This window comes from Jaculus jaculus, chromosome 5 (genome assembly GCF_020740685.1).
Source record: "Jaculus jaculus isolate mJacJac1 chromosome 5, mJacJac1.mat.Y.cur, whole genome shotgun sequence".
Taxonomy (NCBI): domain Eukaryota; kingdom Metazoa; phylum Chordata; class Mammalia; order Rodentia; family Dipodidae; genus Jaculus; species Jaculus jaculus.
This window is the reverse complement of record NC_059106.1, coordinates 125616488-125639713: the sequence shown is the minus strand read 5'-3', so window position 1 is coordinate 125639713 and position 23226 is coordinate 125616488. Positions and strand designations below refer to the sequence as shown.

At 42.6% G+C, this 23226-nt stretch overlaps 1 protein-coding gene across 2 annotated transcripts in view; it reads right to left on the bottom strand.

The window, feature by feature from the left end:
• Positions 1 to 22894, bottom strand: part of Nol10 (nucleolar protein 10) — a 115334-nt gene extending 92440 nt beyond the window's left edge. Inside the window, exons 1-7 of one of the 2 annotated variants that reach the window (XM_045150422.1) lie at positions 22742 to 22894; positions 16516 to 16561; positions 15272 to 15370; positions 12179 to 12256; positions 8443 to 8480; positions 4108 to 4244; positions 2938 to 3003 (exon numbers count right to left, since the gene is read on the bottom strand). In XM_045150422.1, the coding sequence (XP_045006357.1) occupies positions 2938 to 3003; positions 4108 to 4244; positions 8443 to 8480; positions 12179 to 12256; positions 15272 to 15370; positions 16516 to 16561; positions 22742 to 22807 (530 nt within the window). In that variant the 5' untranslated portion in view covers positions 22808 to 22894. Of the gene's footprint in view, positions 1 to 2937; positions 3004 to 4107; positions 4245 to 8442; positions 8481 to 12178; positions 12257 to 15271; positions 15371 to 16515; positions 16562 to 21996; positions 22712 to 22741 lie in introns of those variants that run through there. The other variant, XM_045150423.1, reaches the window with a different exon arrangement.
• Positions 22895 to 23226: the final 332 nt, after the last annotated feature.

The following is a 23226-nucleotide window of genomic DNA, read 5'->3' as shown; positions in this document are numbered from 1 at the left end:
CTGGAAGGCAGAGGTAGGAAGATCACTATGAGTTCAAGGCCACCCTGAGACTATAGAGTGAATTCCAGGTCAGCCTGAGCTAGAGTGAGACACCACCTTGAAAAAACAAATATGTATATATATGCTAGAGAGATGTTTCAACAGTTAAGGCACTTACCTGCAAATTCTAACAACCTGGGTCCGATTTCCCAGTACCCATGTAAAGCCAGACATACAAAGTGGTACATCCATCTGAAGTTTGTTTGCAGGGACTAGTGGCCCTAGCATGCCCATTCATTCTCTTTCTCTCTCTCTCTCTCTATTTCTGCTTGCAAATAAATCAAAAAATAAAAGCATATGAAATTAAAAACTAAAAATGGTGGCTGGGGACTGGGGAGGTGGCTCAGCAGTTAAAGCATTTGCTTGTAAAGCCTGCTAGCCGAGAGTCAATTCCCTAACACCTATATAAAGCCAGATGCAAAGTGGTACAGACATCTGTGATCTCAACACTTCTAAGACAATAAGAGGTAGAGCCAGGAGAATCCAAAGCTCATATACCACCTAATTTGATGTTCCTTTATAGTCTGTTAGTTTGTTTATAGCAGCCTGTCTCAAAGAAGATGGAGCACAGAAAACCTGACGTTGTTCTCTGACCTCCACATGCATACTGCGGCACACACACACACACACACACACACACACATACACGCAATTTTTTTTTTAAATCAGTACTTGGAGCTGGGCGTGGTGGTGCATGCCTTTAATTCCAGCACTCGTTAGACAGGGGTAGGAGGATCACCATGAGTTCAAGGCCACCTTGAGATTACACAGTGCATTCCAGGTCAGCCTGAGCTAGAGTGAGACCCTACCTCAAACAAACAAAAACAAAACAAAACAAAAATCGGTACTTGGGGCTAGAGGGATGGCTTAGCAATAAGGTGTTTGCCTGCAAAGCCAAAGGACCCAGGTTCGATTCTCCAGGACCCATGTTAGCCAGATGCACAAAGGGGTACATGTGTCTGGAGTTCATTTGCAGCAGCTAGAGACCCTGGCACACCCATTCTCTCCCTCCCCCACCCCCCGTCTTTCTCTGTTAAATAATAAATAAATAATATCAAAAAAAAAAAAGAGATGTGGAGGTAATATAATGGAGAATGGAATTTCAAAGGGGAAAGTGCGGGGGGGTGGAGGAAGGGTATTACCATGGGATATTTTTTATAATCATGGAAAATGTTAATAAAAATTGTGAAAAGGAAAAAAAAAGAACCTGAGGGGGGAAAAAAAGTACTTGGGACTGGAGAGATGGCTTGGTGGTTAAGGCATTTGCCAGCAAAGACAAAGGACCTCGGTTTGATTCCCCAGGACCAATGTAAGCCAGATGCAAAAGGTGTTACATATATATGGAGTTCATTTGCATGGCTGGAGGCCCTGGTGTGCCCACTCTTCTTCCCTCCCACCCTCTCTCTCTCTCTCTCAAATAAGTAATAAATAAAAAGAAATCAGAGCTGGAGAGGTGGCTCAGCAGGTAAGCCACTTTCCTGTGAAGCCTCAGGACCCAGGTTCAATTCTCCAGGTCCCACATAAGACAGATGCCCATTGTGGCGCATGCATCTGGAGTTCATTTGCAGTGGCTAGAGGCCCTGGAGCACCCATTCTTACTCTCTCTCTCTCTGTGTCTCTAATAAATAAATAAAAATAAATAAATTTTTAAAAAATAAATAAAAATTTTTTTAAAAGAATCAATACTTGCAGCCAGGTGAGGTGGCACACTCCTTTAATCCCAGAACTTTGGAGGCAGAGGTAGGAGAATGGCCACCCTGAAACTACATAGTGAATTCCAGGTCAGCCTGGGCTAGAGTGAAACCCTACCTCAAAAAAGAAAGTCAAAAGTCATTGCTCATAACTCGAGATTTTTCTACATGAGAAAAATATGATAAAGAAAATTATAAATGAAAGCTTAATATTAAAAATAAAAAATAGTAATTTTTCAATTTTAAAGAAATCACTAGCCACACATTGTGGTGACATATGCCTTTAATCCTAGCACTCAGACAGCAGAAGTAGAAGGATTGCCATGAGTTCAAATCCAGCCTAAGACTACATAGTGAATTCTAGGTCAGCCTGGCCTAAAACAAGACCCTACCTCAACACTCCCCCCCAAAAGTAATCACTGGTCTTTCAGTGTATTTTTTGCTTATAAAACCTAATTAATGGAGCCAGGCATGGTGGCGCATGCCTTTAATCCCAGCACTTAGGAGGCAGAGGTACAAGGATTGCTATGCATTTGAGGCCGCCCTGAGACTACATAGTGAATTCTAGGTCAGCATGTGCTATAGCAAGACCCTACCTTGAAAAATAAAAAATAAAAATAAAAAATTAAAGCCAAAACAATTCATGGGCTGGAGAGAGAGCTTGGTGGTTAAGGTGCTTGGCTGCAAAGCCTAAGGACCTAAGTTCATTTCCCCAATACCCATGTAAAGCCAGATGCACAAGGCGGAGTATACATCTGGAGTTCATTAGCAGAGTCTAGAGGTCCTGGCATACTCATTCTCTGTCTCTCTCTCTCTCTAATAAATAAAATATTTTAAAAAACCATTTGTCTAGTGCTGAAAATCAAATTCAGGGCCTTGTATACATTAAGCAGACACTCTACCACTGTTTGAGAAACTAGTTAATGATATCTTTTTTTAGGTTATTTAAAAAAACATAAAGTAAGTTATTAAATAAACTGATATATTACATTTTAGGGGAAATCATAGATTTGGTATTTACTCTTACTACAGGATTCTTCTTTTGGTTGTTCAAGGTGTGTGCATGCGTGTATGTGTAACTAAGTTGCCCAGAGTGCTGGTCAAATGCAAGCATATTATTTGAGCTTTATGATATTGACAACAACCTGAGCATCTGGCTCCACCTCCTGGTCAAAATAAATATAGCAGTACTATTAAAACTACTCACACGGCATCAGTTTGTAAAGGATTCAGGTACCGTCCTTGTTCTAAGTTTAGTCTATAAACTTCAGAGCTGCAAAGAAAGAAAGAAAGCTAAAAATCTGGCAAACTAAATCCGGCATAGTGGTGCACACCTTTAGTCTCAGCACTCAGGAGGCAGAAGCAGAAAGATCACTGTGAGTTCCAGGCCGCCCTTGAGACTACGTAGTGAAGTCCAGGTCAGCCTGGGTTAGTTTAAGACCCTACCTTGTAAAAGAAAACAAAAAGTTCTCTGGGTATGGTGGTGCACGCCTTTAATCCCAGCACTCAGGAGACAGAGGTAGCTACATCACTATGAGTTTGAGGCCACCGTGAGACTACATAGTGAATTCCCGGTCTGGGTTAGAGTAAGACCCTTCCTCAAACAAAAAAGTTGTTGGGTAGCATGCAGCAGGGCTAGAAGCTCAGGTTACCCATGCAGCTGTCCAGGTGTAGAGCGCATGCTCACAGAAGTCACCACAGAACCTAAAGTAACTGAAAGGGAGGGATAAAGCCTGATTTTGTTTCAAGTCTTCTCCCAAGTGGTTTTGGTCATTTGGTTTTTACTTTTTGTTTTGAAACAGAATAGACTGTTTTGACAGACTGGCTTGATCCTGCTCCCTTAGCCTGAGTGCTAGGATTACATACAAGTACTTCTGTATCTGGCCTGGATGGTTTTGAACCAAAGTCCACAGTCACAAACTAGCCCAAACAGAACTTCACCACTGACAACAAACAAACCTAAAACTGGAACCACAAGGTTGGGGAAGTAAATATATCTGAGAAACACAAAGAAAAATGCATACTACCCGTCTCATGCATTGCGGCAACTGGACTATATATATATACTGTACAAGCTTGTATACTTCCCATTAACGCTTGCTGGCTTAACTCTGACATGCATGTAAGTATCATAAGCATCTTTAATATCAGAAATGATCTTATTAAGCAAAATAGCAGGTATTAAAGTTTACAATGGTACCACTTAGAGCGGTTTGTTTAGCTTATCCCTTGTTTCCAAGGTTTATAATCTTTCACCAACATAACCACTTATCACTTTATCTGAAGCCACTTACGTGGACAAAAAGTACAAGTAACTTCAGAGAAGCTGGCTGTGTGGGAAGTGGAAGGGAGAAACAAAAACTGGTCCGATTAGTACCTTGCACCAACGAAGTACAAGTCACAGGATGGATAGTGGTAAGAGAAATCTCTGCCGAACTTAGGTATTCTGGTCTTGTAGTAAAAACCTGACTGTGAATGAAATTCAATGTATCTATCATTGTGTAAGAAGACAACCTGAAACGAAACAGGACAGTTAGTTTAGTTAAATTTCATTACCACTCAAACTCCCACAGCTGCAAAGTGTGCTTGTTCTCACTCTTGCTCTTCCTCTGTACACTCACACATAGGACACAAACTGATAAATGTGATGTGCTATAAAGTTATATGAAAAATCAGATGAATTTAAATGCTAATTTATCAATATTACAGAAAATGCATTACAAAAGCACAAGTCTCAAAATGCACAGGAAACAGCTACCATGGTTAAAACAATAACCTATACCTCATAGCTCACAGAACTGAAGCTAATACAAAAAGCCATGTCAATTAAGACAACTCAACTTTCTTTCATGAAAAGTTCTTGTTTTATTGGATTTGTTTAAATGAATACATAAAAACTATACATATTATGGGCTGAAGAGGTAGCTTAGCAGTTAGGGTGTTTGCCTGCAATGCCAAAGGACTCAGGCTTGATTCCCCACAATCCATGTAAGCCAGAAGCACAAGGTGGTGCATGCATTTGGAGTTCGTTTGCAGCAACTAGAGACCCTGGCATGCCCATTCTCTCTCTGCCTCTGTCTCTATCTCTCTTAAAAAAAAAAAAAAAAACCAAAACCTATACACATTAGTGTTTAGGAGCATGTGTTTCATATCCTTTTCTTTTTGAGGCAGGAGTCTCACTCTTATCTAGGCTGACCTGGTGCTCACTCTGCAGTCCCAGGCTGGCGTTGAACTCACTGCATACCTCCTACTTTTGCCTCCCAAGAACTGGGATTAAAAGTGTGTGCCACCACACCCAGGTTCCTTTTCATTTTTAATGAGTTAAAACTTTCCTAACAATTTTGCACCTATTGAAAATGCTGGAGAGAAGGGCTGGAGAGATGGCTTATCAATTAAGGCACTTGCCTGCAGAGCCTAAGGACCCATGTTCAACTCTCCAGATCCCACATAAGCCAGATGCACCAAAGTGAAGCAAGAGCAAGGTCGCACATGCTCACTAGGTGGAGTAATAGTCTGGAGTGTAATTGTAGAGGCTCAAGCCCTGGCACACCAATTCTGTGTGTGTGTGTCTATCTCTCTCTAAAATAAAATAAAATAAAAATGCTAGAAAGATGGCTCAGCAGTTTAGGCACTTGCTTGCAAAGCCAAAATGCCAGGTTCAATTCCCCAGTACTCATGTAAAGTCAGATGCACAGAGTAGCACGTGTATGTAGTTTATTTGCAATGGCAGGAGGCCCAAGCACACCCCTTCCACCTCTCTCTCTCTGCTTGCAAATAAGTAAAAATATTTTTAAAAATCAAATGATGAACCAATTGTATAACGAAAAGAAAAAGGAGCTAAAGAGTAGTTCAGTGGTTAAAGGTGCTTGGTTGCAAAGCCTGACACCCTGGGTTTGATTCCCCAATACCTAGTAAAGACATGTGCACAAGTAGTGCATGTATCTGGAGTTTGTTTGCAGTGGCAGGAGGCCCTGGCATGCTAATACTCTCTCTCTCTCTGTCTGCCTCTTTTTATCAAATAAATAAAGCAAGATATAAGAAAGCTGGCCAGGCATGACGGTAAGAGCCTTTAATTCCAGCACTCGGGAGGCAGAAGTAGGAAGATCGCCGAGAGTCTGAAGCTACCCTGAGACTACACAGTGAATTCCAGGTCATCCTGGGCTAGAACGAGAACCTACCTTGAAAAAAAAAGTCGTTGGACCAGGCATGGTGCGCATGCCTTTAATCTCAGCACTCAGGAGGCAGAGATAAGAGGATCGCTGTGAGTTCTACATAGTAAATTCCAGGTCAGCCTGAACTAGAGTGAAACCCCACCTCAAAAAAAAAAAGTTGTTGGATGGCATGCAATAGGGCTAGAAGCTCAGGCTACCCAAGCAGCTGTCCAGCTATAGAGCGCAAGCTCACAGAAGTCACCACAGAACCTACAACTTAAAGACTGCTTACAAAGCAGACTTTCAGTCACAAAATGGCCTTGACATTCATGACCTGCAGTGCCTGAAACTACCTACATAAGAACATAAAAGGAGGAAAACATGATGACATCAAAATAAGAGACAGGGCTGGGTGTGGTGGCGCACGCCTTTAATCCCAGCACTCGGGAGGCAGAGGTAGGAGGATCACCGTGAGTTCAAGGCCACCCTGAGACTACATAGTGAATTCCAGGAAAGCCTGAGCTAGAGTGAAACCCTACCTCAAAAAAAAAAAAAAAAAAAAAAAGAGAGAAAGAGACAGGGACTGAAAGGATGGATGGTTTAGTGGTTAAGGCATTTGCCTGCAAGGCCAAAGGACCCAGGTTTCATTCCCCAGGACCCATGTTAGCCAGATGCACAAGGGGATGCACGTGTCTGGAGTTCATTTGCAGTGGCTGGAGGCCCTGGCACGGCCATTCTCTCACTCACTCTCTCTCTTTCTCTGTCAAATAAATAAATAAAAATATATTTTTTTTTTTTTTAGAAAAGAGAGACTGGTTGGAAGAGGAAAGGGATTTAATGGAGGGTGGATTTGAGAGAGGGGAACAGGAATGGAAGGAGGAAATTATCATGGTTTTACTGTCTATGTTTACGGAAGCTGTCAAGAGAAAAGAAAAAGAAAGAAAATTCAAGAGAGACTGGAAAGATTGCTCAGTGGTTAAAGGTACTAGCTTAGAAAGCCTGACAGCCTGGGTTTCATTCCAGTACCCACATAAAGCCAGATGCAAAGTACCACATGCATCTATAGCTTAATTGCACTGACAAGAGGCCCTGAGGTGTCCATTCTTTTTCCTCTCTGTGTCTCTCTCCCCCCTCAATCTCTTTTATTTAAAAAAAAAAAAATGTTTATTTTAGTATTTACTTATTTGAGACACAAGGAAAGAGAAAGAATTGGCATGCCAGGACTTCCAGCTGATGCAAACAAACTCCCAGACACATGCACTACCTTGTGCTTATGTGGGTCGCAGGGAATCAAACTTGGATCCTTTGGATTTGCATGCAAGCGTCTTAACCACGAAGGCATCTCACCAGCCCGTCATTTCTCTTTTAAATAAATAAGAAGGGTTGGAGAGACGGTTCAGCAGTTAAAGGTGCTTGCTACTAATACCTACCATTCTTGGTTCGATTCCCCAGGACCCATGTAAAGCCAGATTCACAAAGTGGCATATGCATCTGGAGTGCATTTCCAGTAGCAGGGGGGCCTGGCATGTCCATACACAGACACACACACACACACTTTCTCTCTCTCTCCCTCTCTCTCTCTCCCTCCCTCTCTCTCTTTCTCTCTCTCTCTCTCTCTCTTGCTCTCTCTCGCTCTCTCTCTCTCTCCCTCCCACTCCCTCTCCTTGCAAATAAATAAAAATATTTAAATAACTTTTTTAAAGAAAAGTAAGCATATCAAGCTTACTTTTCTTATATAAATAAGAAATTGAAAGCAACCTGGCAAATAGATAACCATAGGCTAAATTCAATCACCACAACCACAAACCTACACTGCAAGATGATTTTCAAAAGATCATCAGTACCAATTATTACAAATATAGATAAGGGGACTGGGGAAATGGCTTATCAGTTACAGCATTTGCCTGTGAAACCTAAGGACCCAGGTTCAATTTCCCCGGGACCCACATAAGCCAGCTGCACAAGGGGGCACATGTGTCTGGAGTTCGTATGCAGTGGCTAGAGGCCCTAGCATGCCCATTCTCTCTTTCTTTATCTGTCTCTTTCTCTCTCATAAATAAATAAATAAAATATTTAAATATATATAGAAATAGATAGATAGATAGATAATGTGGTTGGGGAGATTGCTCAGTGGTTAAAGGCACTTGCTTACAAGTCTGCTGGCCTGGGTTTGATTCTCTAATACCTGTGTAAAGCCGGATGCACAGAGTGCAACATGCATCTGGAATCTGTTTGCAGCACCATGAGGCCCTGGTGCACCCATTCTCTTTCTCTCTACTTATAAGTAAATAAATAAATAAATTTTAATGTAGACAAGCTATAATATGTGATACTGAGAACAGATCATAATATTAGACTAAGCAAAGTCTATCTCTATCAATATTCTTTTAAAAGACACATATCTTATCTAAAAATGTATTAATAGAAATGACAGATAATCTATTAGTATACAGTCACTTTTAATTTAACAATGGGAACATTATAAAATAATTATGATAAAATTAAGTTCCACTCACTCATTTCTGGAGTACAGCAAGTTCAAACCAATGCTATGAACATACCTTTGAATAGTCATCAGATAATATTTCAAAGGTGACAACTGAAAAGTAATAGGGAAAAATGCAATTATCAATCAACATTCTTAATAGAAATTCAAACTTCATGTGAAGATTTTAATACAGAAATTATACACAAACACATTTTCTATCCCTACATAAAACAAGAACAAAATTTATATACTCCCTCTGAAATACTAAATAGAATATTACAAGTGTTAGCTTCTAATACTAGATCTAGATTTTACAGAACTGACACTAATTCACAAAATGTGGCTTTTAAATACTTTTTAAATTGTTGTTGTTTGTTTTAAGGTAGGGTCTCACTCTAGCCCAGGCTGACCTGGCACTCACTCTGTAGTCTCAGACTGACCTCAAACTCACAGCAACCCTCCTAATTCTGCTTCCCAAATGCTGACATTAAAGGCGTGCACCACCATACTAGGCCTTTTTATCACTATTTTTACTGAGATGTAAGAACATTTTATAAAATGCTGCTTTTAAAAAGGGCAATGATGAGCCAGGTGTGGTGGCACACACCTTTAATCCCAGCACTCGGGAGGGAGAGGTAGGAGGGTCACTGTTGAGTTCGAGGCCACCCTGAGACTACAGAGTGAATTCCAGGTCAGCCTGGGCTAGAGTGAGACCTAACCTCGAAAAACCAAAACAGAAAAAAAAAAGGGGCAATGCTCCGCTGGGGAGATGACTCAGCAATTAAAGGTGCTTTCCTGTGAAGACTGCTGGCCTTGGGTTCAATTCCCTAGCACCTACATAAAGCCAGATGCAAAGTGGCACATGCATCTGTGATACCAGTGTCCCCACTTTACAATGGGAGATAGAGCCAGGAGAATCCAAAGCTTACGGCCCAGCTAGTTTGATCTTCCTCTGTAGTATGGCCATTGGTTAGCAGTGGCAAAAGAGACTGTCTCAAAGGTGAACCACAAAAACCTTGAAGTTGCCCTCTGACCCCAACATGTACCTTCACGTGTGCGTGCACACACACACACACACACACACACAACAAATTTTAAAAGGCAACAGTAATCTTTTGACAATCTACAAAGTGAAAACAGCTATTATTAGTGGCATACAAAATTTCTACTACTTTCACATACCCCATTAACTTTTTTTTTCTTTAGTTCTAAACACTAGGCTAACTAATAAAACTTAACTTCTCCCATTTCAACTTGCCCACTGTGATCAGCCCCTACTGACCTTCACTCCCACTACTGTGAGAGTGTAGGTAGGGCCTGTGACTCAAAGGAGACACTGCTTTCATGACTGTGTTACATTATGTGGCAAAGAGGAGGTTTAACCATAACAACCCTCTTAAAAGCAGAGTTCCAACACAGCACAGGAGACAAGCTTGGACTCTGACCAAGTCTTAGGAGGACTCGGGCCAATCTCCTAAGAGACTGTGGAACCGGCAGACAGACACCATGTATGTAGCAAGGGCAGAAGCCACTGTGAGTGAGCAGTGACAGACAGAACAGGGATTCATTTTTGGCACTTTAACAATGAGACAATGACAAATGGCCACAACAGCAAAAGTAAAACCCAATGTTAAACACTACTATTTAACTTTGCCATCCATCCATGTTATACTTAAGACCCATCTACCCCAGACACTTCCCAACTAAAGCCTAGATAAAACAGCCAGGCTCCCTGGAAACAAGAGTCCCAGGCCAGGGCTGGAGAGGTGGTTTAGCATTTAAGTGCTTGCCTATGAAGCCTTAGGACCCCAGTTCAAGGCTTGATTCCCCAGGACCCATGTTAGCTAGATGCACAAGGGGGCGCATGCAACTGGAGTGCGTTTGCAGTGGCTGGTGGCCCTGGTGTGCCCAAACCCCCCCCCCCTCTCTCTCTCTGCTTCTTTCTCTCTGTCACTCTCAAATAAATAAAAATAAAATTTTTTTTTAAAAAAAGAGTCCCAGACCAAGCTGCTACCCACATGGGTCCAGTACAGAAGAAGCCAGGAAAGGCACCTTGGAACTCAAACATGCTGACAGCTGGGGCAGAGGGCAGTCCAGGGGACAATTTCTGCAGTAGCAGCTCTTCTACAAAATGAATCAGAGCAGGGTATGGTGGTGCACGCCTTTAATCCCAGCACTTGGGAGGCAGAAATAGGAGGATCACTCTGAGTTCAAGGCTACCTTGAGAATACATAGTGAATTCCAGATCAGCCAATAAAACAAAAAACAAACAAATAAAAATCTAAGCAGATTTGTCCAAGGCATCCCTAGACACCACCCCTCACATTGCCCAGAGCAGAACCCAACCTTCTCCCTGGTCTCTTTCTGGAGTGTGGCTTAGTGTCTTGCTCCTTGTACCTTGGAAGTCTCCCTTGAGTTGTGTGGTAACCAAAAGAATCAAAGCCACAGAGGCCTAGGAGATGCCCTGGAGACAAACCTAAATAAACCCAGCATTCAGTTAGAATCCCTGCTTAGGTCTGGGTAGAAGGGGATCTTCCACAGGGAGCCAGCCCTGTGCCCTGCCACACTCCCTTCTTTGGGAGTAGAATGATTACTTCCAAGAAAAAACCCTTTAGAAAGGAGAAAAGTACAGAAACTCTGACTGACTGCTCTGACTGGGGACTGCTTCCCTGCCCCCCCCCCCCCCGTGAGCCTCTACAGGCCTCTGGTCAGGAAGAAAAGCTCAAAGAAGGCAGCATGAACAGGACAAAAGAGGACATTGTGATTTGGTTGCAAATGCCTTAGTCAGTGCTACTGTCATTTATTCATTCATTCATATATATACACACATACATACATATACACACACATATACATATACATACATATATATACATATACATATTTTTTTGCAAATGCCTTAGTCAGTGCTACTGTCATTTATTCATTCATTCATATATATATATATATATATATATATACACACATACATACATACATATACACACACACATATACATATTTTTTTCCCCTCAGAGTAACCATTTTAAATGGCATCACTGGGCAACAGAGATGGCTTATCTGTTAAGGCATTTGCCTGCAAAGCCAAAGGATCCCAGTTCAATTCCCCAGGACCTACGTTAGCCAGATGCACAAGGGGGTGCACACATCTGGAGTTCATCTGAAATGGCTGGACGCCCTGGCATGCCCATCCTTCCTCCCTCCCTCTCTCTTTCCCTCCCTTCCCTCTTTCTCTGTCAAATAAATAAATAAAAATTTAAAAAAAAATTTTAAGTAAATGGCATCACTATTTACTCTTGGAAAAAAAACAAAACACATTCTCTCTAGTTCTGGAAAAGTTCCAGCAACCTCTACAAGCCAATTAGCTTCCAGGGGAGAGTCAACAAGAAAGGACACTTTCCCACCAAGTTGCACAGCCACAACAACCTGCATGAGTCAGGAAGCAGATCCTCACCCAACTACAGGGAAGAGCCCTATCTGGTTGACCCCAGGGGTAGGGTAGCCCTGAGCACAGAACACAGACAGCCTGTTGCTAAACAGATGCTTCAAGTCACTATATCTACACTAACTTACTATAGCAATAGAAAACCAACACCTAGACCATTATGTCAAAGCCAGGAGACAATATAAAAAGCTTTTTGTTGTTGCTGTTGTTTTGTTGTTTTTTGGGGGGGGCAGGGCTGAGATAAGAGTCTTACTCTAGCCCAGCCTAACCTAGAATTTACTATGTAGTCTCAGGGTGGCCTCAAGGATTAATTACCACAACCAGCTAAAAAGCTATTTTGATGAGTCCAAAGTTAGCATCTTACCTTCGGAATCTAAACACCGTTCAAACTTCAAGGACAATTGATAGGTGTCATAACATCGAACCCGAGGTTTATAAGTTCCTATAAAAAAATGAATGGGATGTAAAATCTAAATATATATATTTCATAGTTGAGATCTTTCAGAACTGTTGAGTGTACTTTGTGTTCTGAGGTAATAGGATTAATTATAAACAAATCAAAGGAAAGGGATTTAACAGCAGCCCCACCCAAATATCTCAAGGGGGAAATGCACAAAGGGTAAACAAGCAAGTCATAGAAAATGACACATAAACACCCATTAAGCTTTTCAAAAAATCTAATAAAAGACTAAAATAATGAGACAGTTTACCCATCAGAACAGTAATGCTGAAAAAAGATGGTTGGTATCTATGTTGGTAAAAAAGTTAAAAATGATTCTTTTATTGGGGGGGGGGAGTGAGAGGATTTTTCAAGGCAAGGTCTCACGCTAGCCTGCGCTGACTGGCTTCAGTTAATCCTCCTTCCTCTGCCTCCCAAATGCTAGGATTAAAGGCATGGACAAAATGATTCTTATAGACTGTTGTTGATTAGTATAGGTTGATACAACTTCTGAGGATAAGCCATAATATCTACTAAGTACAGGACAGATACAAACAGGATAGACAGATTCAATTTATACAATAGGTAGACCTTTGTAAATTAGCCATTAAGTAGCAAAGATAATGTTCACCGCAACATTGTTTCTCACTGCAACATTGTTTCTAAGTGGCCAGAAAGTGAAAGCAAACAAATGTCCACTGAGAGAGAAATGCTTAAGTAAATACTGGCAAGTTCACACAAGGAAGCGTGGTCCAGGTCACGAGGAGGAAGAACAGAACTGTAACTCTGACAAGGGGAGCTTCCAAAGCTCAGGAACAGGTACGGTATTGGTGGTACACTGGTGAGCACAGCTGAGCACCACAGGACAGCGTGTGTACGATCCAGTTCTAGTCCTCTGTTTGGGAACAGTGTGCAGAATAAGTACAAATGTCACATTGACTACCTGTATGAAGTACAATTTTGGAGATTTTCATAATTTATCTTATGAGTATCTGTAATGTTGGTATTCTATATGATTATAATGCTTGCAATAAGGGAAAACAAAAATCAATTTTTTAAATTTAATTATTTGAGACAGAGAGAGAAAGGCAGATAGAGAAAGAATGGACACACCAGGGTCTCTAGCCACTGCAAACAAACTCCAGATGCATGTGCCACCTTGTGCATCTGGCTTTACATAGGTACTAGGGAATCAAACCTGGGTCCTTTGGCTTTGCTTAACCACTAAGCCACCTCTCCAGGCCAAGATCAATTTTAAAATCAAAACACTGAGTTACTAATTACAGTAACATGTGTACTGTAAAACCTTAATGTACAAGAAAAAGTAATGCATGATACTGAAAAGTATGCTTAAAGTGATCTTTCTTAACACCCTCCTTCATTTTGGTAAAGTGTGAATCATATATATTGGAAAAAGCCCTAACAATTTCCCATATAACTAAACACATACTACCCTTTGACCCAGCAATTCCACTCCTAAGTACTTACCAGGTACAATGGAACAGAATCATCAAAAGAAGAATTATAATAAAAATGAGGCCGGGCGTGGTGGTGCATGCCTTTAATCCCAGAACTTGGGAGGCAGAGATAGGAGGATCTCCATGAGATTGAGGCCACCCTGAGACTACATAGTCAATTCCAGGTCAGCCTGGGCTAGAGTGAGACCCTACCTCGAAAAACCAAAAATAAAATAAAATGGGGAGAACTGGAGAGATGGCTTAGCAATTAAAGCACTTGCCTGCGAAGCCTAAGGACCCATGGTCCATCCAGATCCCACATAAGCCAGATGCACAAAGGTGAGGCAAGCACAAGGTTGCATATGTCCACTAAGTGGTACAACATCTGGAGTTCGGTTTCAGTGGCTAAGGCCCTGGTGGCCAATTCTCTCTCTGTGTCTCTATCTCACTCTCTAAAACTAAAAAAAAAAAAAAAAAATTAAATTTAAATTTTAAAAAGTGAGGCAGGAAAGATGGCTAAGTGGTTAAAGGTGCTTGCAAAGCTTGACAGCCCAGGTTTAATTCCCCAGTATCCATGTAAAGCCTCATGCACAAAGTCACACATGTATCTGGAGTTGGTTTGTGGCAGCAGGAGTACCTAGCATGTCCATACACTCTTTTCCTTTCTCTTTCTTCCTCTCTCCCTCTTGCCCTTCCCTCCCTCTCTCTTCCTCTCTCTCTCACATACAAATAAATAGTTTTTAATGTTTATATTACTTAACAGCCAGTAAAGCAAGAGGATCATGAGTTCAAGGCCAGCCTGGGATACAAAGCAAGACCAACTCAAAACGAAAAATATATGTAGCTGGTGTGATGACTTATTGGTTAAGGCACTTGCCTGCAAAGCCTAAGGACCCTGGTTTGATTCCTCAGTAGCCATGTAAGCACAAGGTACTACATGCATTTGGAGTTCATGTGCAGTGGCTAGAAACCCTGGCATACCCATTCTCTCATTTTCTCTTTCTCTCTAATAAGTAAATATTAAAAATAAAACACTAAGTATAATAGCATGCACCATAACCCCAACAAATGGAATCAAAATGTGATAAAGGAAACTCAGTAAACTACTTACTACAGAATCTAAGCAATGGATAAATGGATGCTCATATAGTTTTGTTTTCCCAGTACTTATGAATGTTTGGATTTTTTTTTTTTCAATGGAGTTAGGCATGGTGGCACATGCCTTTATTTTTTATTTTTAAATATATATTTCATTTATTCATTTGGGAGAGAGAAGGAGGCATAGGGAGAGAGAGAATGGGCGTACCAGGGCCTCCAGCTTCTGCAAAGGAACTCCAGTTGCATGCACCTCCTAGTGCATCTAGCTTATGTGGGTCCTAGACAGTGGAACCAGGATTCTTTGGCTTTGCAGGCAAACGCCTTAACCACTAAGCCATCCCTCCAGCCCATGTTTGGAATTTTTTAATAGCAAAATGTTAGGGTTAAACAGAAGATGATTTTGCAAGGCCACAGCACTTCCTGCTATGAAATGTATATAAGTCATAACCATAAAGATGCTTACCTGTTGCTAAAATATACTGTCCATCTTTTGACACCTTAATAGTGGTACACACAGTAGGCATTTCAAAATCCTGAATAAGTTCAATCCTCCTACGAACATCTACAGAGAGACAGAAAATAACAACTAGTTTAAAATGCCCAATAAGGACAAACCATGCTAAACAGACACAGCACTACAAGCAGGTAATACATACCACAAGAGCTTCCCAGTCTTGGGGAAGGACACCAGTACAGCCCATTCATTCAACCGCAAGTTTTCTTTTTTTTTTGTTTGTTTGTTTTTGTTTTTTTGAGGTAGGGTCTCACTCTGGTCCAGGCTGACCTGGAATTAACTCTGTCATCTCAGGGTGCCTTGAACCCATGGCAATCCTCCTACCTCTGCCTCCCGAGTGCTGGGATTAAAGGTATACGCCACCATGCCCAGCTTCAACCACAAGTTTTCTTAGCTAGTATTCTAAGCTATATGTTATAGTTAGATTTAAAATATCACCAGAGGCCCAAGTACTAAAGGTTTGGTCCCTGTGGTACAAACAGGAGGTAGGAGAACTTTTGAGGGGTAGGGCCTAATAAGAGGTCTTAGGCCACTGAAGGCATGCCCTCAAGGAAAATCTTAGGATATTCATCTGCTTCTTTCTCCATTTGTTTCCTGGATGGTAGAAAGTAAGTTCTCTCCACCATCAGTTCCCTCCATGATGTGCATGCCAGAGCCAAAATCAGTGGGTCCAGGTGGCTAAAACCACATCTGTGAGGCAAAATAAAGCTTTCCTCTCTCCTCCTCCCCCTCCTCCCCGCCCAAAGTAGGGTCTCACTCTAGCCCAGGCTGACCTGGAATTCACTATGTAGTCTCAGGCAGGTCTTGAACTAATGGCAATCCTCTTATCTCTGCCTCCTAAGTGCTGGGATTAAAAGTGTGTGCCACAATACCCAGCAAGCTTTCTTCTTTTTAAACTGATTGTTACACGAAGTTACAGAACAGCATGCTAACACATTACATGTTTGACTTTTTAAAAAGAACAAGTATCTTCATTAAAACACACACACACAACAGGGTTGAAGAGAATGCTTAGCAGTTAAGACATTTGCCTGCAAAGCCTAACAACTTGGGTTCAATTCCCCAGTACCCAAGTAAAGCTGGATATATACACAAAGTGACATATGCATCTGGAGATCATTTGCAGCAGCTAGAGGCCCTGTGACACAGACCACTAATGCAGCTAGGGGGAATGAGCAATGACAATTACCCACCGACATCTTTCTTCTGCAGGGCTCTCTTCTTCCTGTCAGAAAGCCACTAAAAGAAAAACAGAGACTTCATTTGAAAACAATTTGCTTATACTGTTTTCTGCTTGAAAAAGTAATGCTCCTATTAAAAAAAAACATGCCTATAGAAATTGATAATACAGAAAGTAAGAGAAAATAAAGTAATCTAACTACACTGCTAACATATTTTCTGGATTTTTTTCTTACATATCCTTACATATATTAGACAATAAATTTGTTTGAACACCTGTGATTTTTTTTTCAGAAGAGAAAAGTAATTTATGTAACAAAGCTGAAGGAATGCAATAAGCCTTGGAGTTGAGTTATAATTCATATACGGAACTACATCCACTTGAGTAAGGCTACGATAGATTAGATTAGGTAAGACAGACAGGCATAGACGGACAGACACAGATATCAAAATGCAGTCCAGACTGACCTCAAACTCATGTTCATCCAGTAAAAAGTGGATTACAGGTGTGCATCACTGTATACGGCATGCATATATATTGGGGGCAGGCTGTTTGTTTGTGTTTTTTGAGGTACGGTTTCAAGCTGACATGAAATTCACTATGTAACCTCAGGGTAGCCTCTAACTCACAGCAATCCTACTACCTCTTCTTCCTCCCCAGTGCTAGGATTAAAAATATGTGCCACCCTTGCCTGCAAAGCCAAAAGACCCAGGTTCGATTCCCCAGGACCCACGTTAGCCAGATGCACAAGGAGGCACATGTGTCTGGAGTTTGTTTGCAGTAGCTGTAGGCCCTGGTGCACCCATATTCTCATTCTCTTTCTCCTTCCCTCCATCTATCTCTCCCTCCCTCTCTCTCTCTCTCTCTCTCTCTCTCTCTCTTGTTCTGTCAAATAAATAAATAGAAGATAAAAAATTTTTAAGTATATGCTACCACTACTGGCTTTCATATATATATATAAATATAATTTTTTTTTTCAAGGTAGGGTCTCACTCTAGCCCTGGCTGACCTGTCTAGAATTCACTATGTTGTGTCAACGTGGCCTCAAACTCACAGCAATTCTCCTACCTCTTCCTCCTGAGTGCTTGGATTAAAGGTGTGTACCACCATGCCCGGCTTTTTAATATCAGTTTTTTAAGGCAGGGTTTCACTCTATCCTAGGATGACCTAGAAGTCATTATGTAGTTCAAGCTGGACTTGAACTCCATGATCTTCCTCCTCCTCCTCCTCTCTCTCTCGATCTCTCTCTCTCTTTACAAAGAATGAAAAAAAAAGAAAATTTGGATTGGAGAAATGGCTCAGAGGTTAAGGTGCTTGCTTGCAAAGCCTAACAACCCAGGTCCAATTCCCCACTTGAGGTTGTTCTCTGACCTCTCCATGTACATGTACATGTGCATATAACATACACACACACAACCCCCCCCAAAAAAAACAGGAACATTCATACAATCACAAGTCTCACCTTCCTGAGCAAATACGTGCTAAGCAAAGAGGACATGATTTCCTTCTCTGTGGGTGCCCAGAACCTGAAAGGGCCATCATTTTCTAACACAGTCAATATGGAAAGGAAAGAAAGCACATTCAGGAATTTTGACACAAGTTGATATCCTCCCAGGGAAGACAAGGAGTTGTTAGCATGGGGCAAGAGAAAATAACCTAAAAATATATATTTAAGAAAAAGGGGAGGGCTGGAGAGATGGCTTAGCGGTTAAGGCGCTTGCCTGCAAAGCCAAAGGACTTCGGTTCGATTCCCCAGGACCCACATTAACCAGCTGTACAAGGGGGTGCATGGGTCTGGATTTCGTTTATAGGGCTGGAAGCCCTGGAGAGCCCATTCTCTCTCTTTCTCTCTACCTGCCTATTTCTGTATCTCTCTCTCTCTCTCAAATAAATAAATAAAAATAAAGTATATTTAAAAAAAAAAGAATAAGGGGAGGGTTGGAGAGATAGCTTAGTGGTTAAGGCACTTGTCTGCAAAGCCTAAAGACCCAGGTTCAATTCCCCAGTACTCACATAAGCCAGATGCACAAGGGGGCACATGCATCTGGAGTTCATTTACAGTGGCCCAGAGGCCCTGGTGCACCCATTCTCTCTCTCTCTCTGCCTGCCTCTCCCTCTCTCAAATGAAAAAAAGAAAGAAAGAAAGAGAGAGAGAGAAAGAAAGAAAGAACGAACAAAAGAAAGAGAAAGAAAGAAAAAAGAGTAACAGGAGTATGTGGTTTAAGCCTTTAATCCCAACACTCAGGAAGCTGAGGTAAGAAAATTATTGTATGTTTGAGGCAAGCCTAGGCTACAAGATGAATTCTAGGTCAGCTTGAGACTATAGCAATGAGACCCTGCCTCCACAAAGCCAAAATAATAATTATTATTATTATTAAGAACACCAAAGAATTGAATAGTTTCTTGGTATTCTATAACATCACAGCTTATAAAGAATTATACAGAGCTGGGCGTGGTGGTGCACGCCTTTAATCCCAGTACTCAGTAGGCAAAGGTAGTAAGATTGTCATGAGTTTGAGGCCACCCTGAGAATCCATAGTGAATTCCAGGTCAGCCTGGGCTAGAGTGAGACCCTGCCTCAAAAAACCAAAAAAGGGGCTGGAGAGATGGCTTAGCGGTTAAGCGCTTGCCTGTGAAGCCTAAGGACGCCGGTTCAAGGCTTAATTCCCCAGGACCCACGTTAGCCAGATGCACAAGGGACACACACATCTGGAGTTCATTTGCAATGGCTAGAGCACCCATTCTCTCTATCTGTCTCTCTCTCTCTGTCTGTTGCTCTCAAATAAATAAACAAAAAATTTTGGGCTGGAGAGATGGCTTAGCGGTTAAGCGCTTGCCTGTGAAGCCTAAGGACCCCAGTTCGAGGCTCGGTTCCCCAGGTCCCACGTTAGCCAGATGCACAAGGGGGCGCACGCGTCTGGAGTTCGTTTGCAGTGGCTGGAGGCCCTGGCGCGCCCATTCTCTCTCTCTCCCTCCATCTGTCTTTCTCTCTATGTCTGTCACTCTCAAATAAATAAATGAAAATGAACAAAAAAAAAAAAAGAAAGAAAGAATTATACAGGGGGTTAGGAAGATGGCTCAGCAGTTAAAGATACTTGCTTCTCAAGCCTGCCCCCAGGTTCAGTTCCCCAGTACCCACATAAAGCCAAATGCACAAGGTAGCACATGCATCTGGAGTCCATTTGCAGTGGAAAGAGCCCCTGGCACACCCATTCTCATTCTCTCTCACACACACATAAGTAAACAAATGAAATATTGAATTAAAAAAAGAATCATACTAAAAATGGGGGAATAGCTCAATAGTACAGTTCTTGCCTAGCATTTGCAGGCCGTGTATTCAAAAGGAAGGGGGAGAAAAGGAAGAGAGAGGAAGAAAAAGAACCATACTGGGTCTGGAGATGGCTTCGCGGTTAAGGCACTTGCCTGCAAAGCCCAAGGACCCAGCTTTGATTGCCCAGTATCCACATAAGCCAGATGTACAAGATAGCACAGGCATCTAGAGTTCATTTACAGTGGATGGAGGCCCTGGCATGTTCACTCTTTCTCTATCTGCCTCTTTCAAACTCTCTCTCTCTCTCTGTCTCTCTCTCTCAAATAAATAAATATTTTTAAAGCAAAGAACCAAATCCTTTAAAAAAAAAAAATTTAATGAGAAACACCTGTAGATTCTCTATCTCTCTTTTCTCCATCTCTCTCTGTTTGTAAATATATAAATAAAAGTTTTCAGGGCTGGAGAGATGGCTTAGTGGTTAAGGCATTTGCCTGCAAAGCCAAAGGATCTCGGTTCAATTCCCCTGGACCCATATAAACCAGATGCACAAGGGGGCACATGCATGTAGAGTTTGTTTGTAGTGGCTGGAGGCCCTGGAGCACCCATTCTCATTCTCTCTCTCTCAAATAAATAAATTAGTTAAATTAAAATTAAAAAAAGTTTTCAAAAAATCAAATTTTGTTTTCTGCCCACAACTCCCTCATTTCAATATGCTCCTATGATCATTTCCATCTGTTTCTCAGCATCTCCCAATTCCTTTCTTTCCTTCACCTCGTCTCTCCTACCATCCAATGTATCCAAAATGGTCCCTGAAACCTTCTGTGCCTCAGCCTCTCCTCAGATGCTCACCTAGAATATCTACCTCTACCCTCTCTAGCCATCATTTGCCATAAAGCAGCAAAGTATGAAACCAACAGAGAACTTGAACACCATTAAGGACAGAACGCCAGCTTTTAAGCTTCAGCTACAGAGCCTGCCTCTCCAGACTCAGCTGCTCTAGCCACACCTGTGCCTCTTCTTGTCCATGCCATGTGCGTTCCCACTTGAAGACATCTGCACTATCTGTTAGCTCATCACTGTAAAAGCTGACTGGCTCCTTTTCATCACCCAAGCTTCTGCTCAAATCCCACCACATCTGGTACAGAGGCCTTCCTTGTAGTGGTTTTTTTCCTTAAATATACATTTTTGTTTATTTATTTATGAGTGAGAGAATAGATGAAAATAGACACACCAGGGTCTCTTGCCACTGCAAACAAACTCTAGATGCATCTGGCTTCATATGGGTACTGTGGAATCGAACCTGGGCCAGCAGTCTTTGCGCGGAAGTACCTTTAACCAGTGAACCATCTCCTCCATCCTTTCCCTGTAGTTTTTACCCAAAACACTCCCAACACTGTTATCCATAAGAGTTCTCTCTAGTTATTCATCACTTAAAGCAGTCTTTCTCATCTGAACTTGTCTTTTCATTTGTTCACTTTGTATCCTTTCTCCCAGAAGGGGCATTACTGACATATTTACCACCTACCTACCAAAACAGAGATGCCTTTGGCTGAGGTTGTAGCCAATTGGTAGAGCCTTTGCCTAGCATGCAAAAGGTTCTGAGCTCAATCCCCTACACTGACAAAGAAGGAGAGGGAGAGAGAAAGGGAGGGAGAGAGAGGGAGGGAGAGGGAGGGAAAGGGAGGGGAAGAGGGAAGGTGAGGAAGAGAAAGGGAGGGAGTGTAAGGGAGAAAAGGATGGAGGGTAGGGGATAAAGGGAGGGAGGACGGAGAAGGGGACAGAGGAGGAAGGAAGAAAGGGAGGGAGGGAAGGACTACCTGCACATATAAAGTGTTAGATAAACAAACAGAATAAGCAGCAGAATGCCAAAAAAAAAAAAAAAATCACATTGTGTGAACAACTGGAAGACAAAGAACTATTTAAGCTTGAATTCTGGATGAAAGGAAGAATCACTGGCTCCAAATCTTGCCAGGGAAGGTGACACATAGAAGAGCTAGTTATTCTGCTCTTCAAGGGCCTGACTAAGACCAGCAGTGGTCCGGTATATATAAAATGGTGTGCTTTAAAACTATTTTCTAACAAGTGCACAGTCTCAAGATGGTAATGAACATCCAAAAAATTTTCTCTTCCAGAAATGCTTGGACAGGGGTTTGATCATTACTTCCAAGAAATAAAAACTATGCATCAGGGGCTGGAGAGATGGCTTAGCGGTTAAGCACTTGCCTTTGAAGCCTAAGGACCCCGTCCGAGGCTCGACTCCTCAGGACCCATTTAAGCCAGACGCACAAGGTGGCGCATGCGTCTGGAGTTCGTTTCTATCAGGAGTTCGTTTTCTGCCTATCATTCTCAAACAAATAAAAATAAAGCGAAAACGTATTTTTTTAAAAAAAAAGTTTTTAAAACTATGCATCAGAGACTAGCTTGTGATCTTCAGTAGTCATCTTTCAGATCTCAGCTGCAGACTTTAAATATGAGATGACTGAAGAAAATTACTGACTTGTCCAGGCCTATTTCAGCAAGGTTAGAGAAAACTGTCCCTGCACCATAAATTCTGCAGGTGAAAAGTCTGCATCTCTCTTGTTCACTGCTATACCCCGAGAACTTGGCACAGAGTAGGAGCTTCACAAAGGGCTGAAGAACCGGTATTATAACGCAGAGGGTGTTAGAATAAGGAAGAGATGTCAATCAATCTGTCCGCGTTCTTCTCGGCGTGGCGGCGAGTGTGAACGTCCCCTGAAGCCGTGTCTCCAATCCTAAAGAACTTCACAAAGTCCCACCACAGCTCATTACTCTGATCATGTGTCGGCTCAGCTCTGGATGCGGTGACAGCAGTGCCCTGGTCCGCCCCGGGCCTCCCCGAGTCAGGGGCCGGTGTAGAGCCCCGCTGAAACAGGCCGCGGCAGAAGAGAGGGGCGGCTGCCCAGCGAGGACTGACACGGAACTGGAGCGAGGGCGCGCGGGGACTCACCTCGGGAAGGGACTTGCCGCAGCTCAGACTGTAGATCTTCACCTCGTTGAGGCTGGAGACCTGCATGGCAGCGCCGAGCAGCGGAGACCCGCGCCGCCGCTCACACTCTCCGGCCCGTGCCACCCACCACCCGAATCCCAGGCCAGGTGCCGCCTGGCTCCGCGGCGTGGGGCTGCGGGCGCGCGCTGATGACGCACTTCCGGACACCGGAAGCGCTCACTCGTGAGGAATCCGGGAAGAACCGTAGAGGAGCAGCAGGAATAGTCTTTTGCGTCGCTGGCCCCGAAATGTGGCGGTTGTGGGGCTGCCCGGGAACCCCACGAGCTAAGGCGTCCGGGTGCGGGTTAGGAGGGAAAGCGTGCTCTTCCCACGCCTCCAGCGGGGCGTTAGAGAGGAGCTGAGGCTGGAGGACGGCGGCTGGAGGCCCGCTGAGACGACACAGCAAGACCTGTTTCCGCAGGCACTTGACATTCCTGTGCTAATCA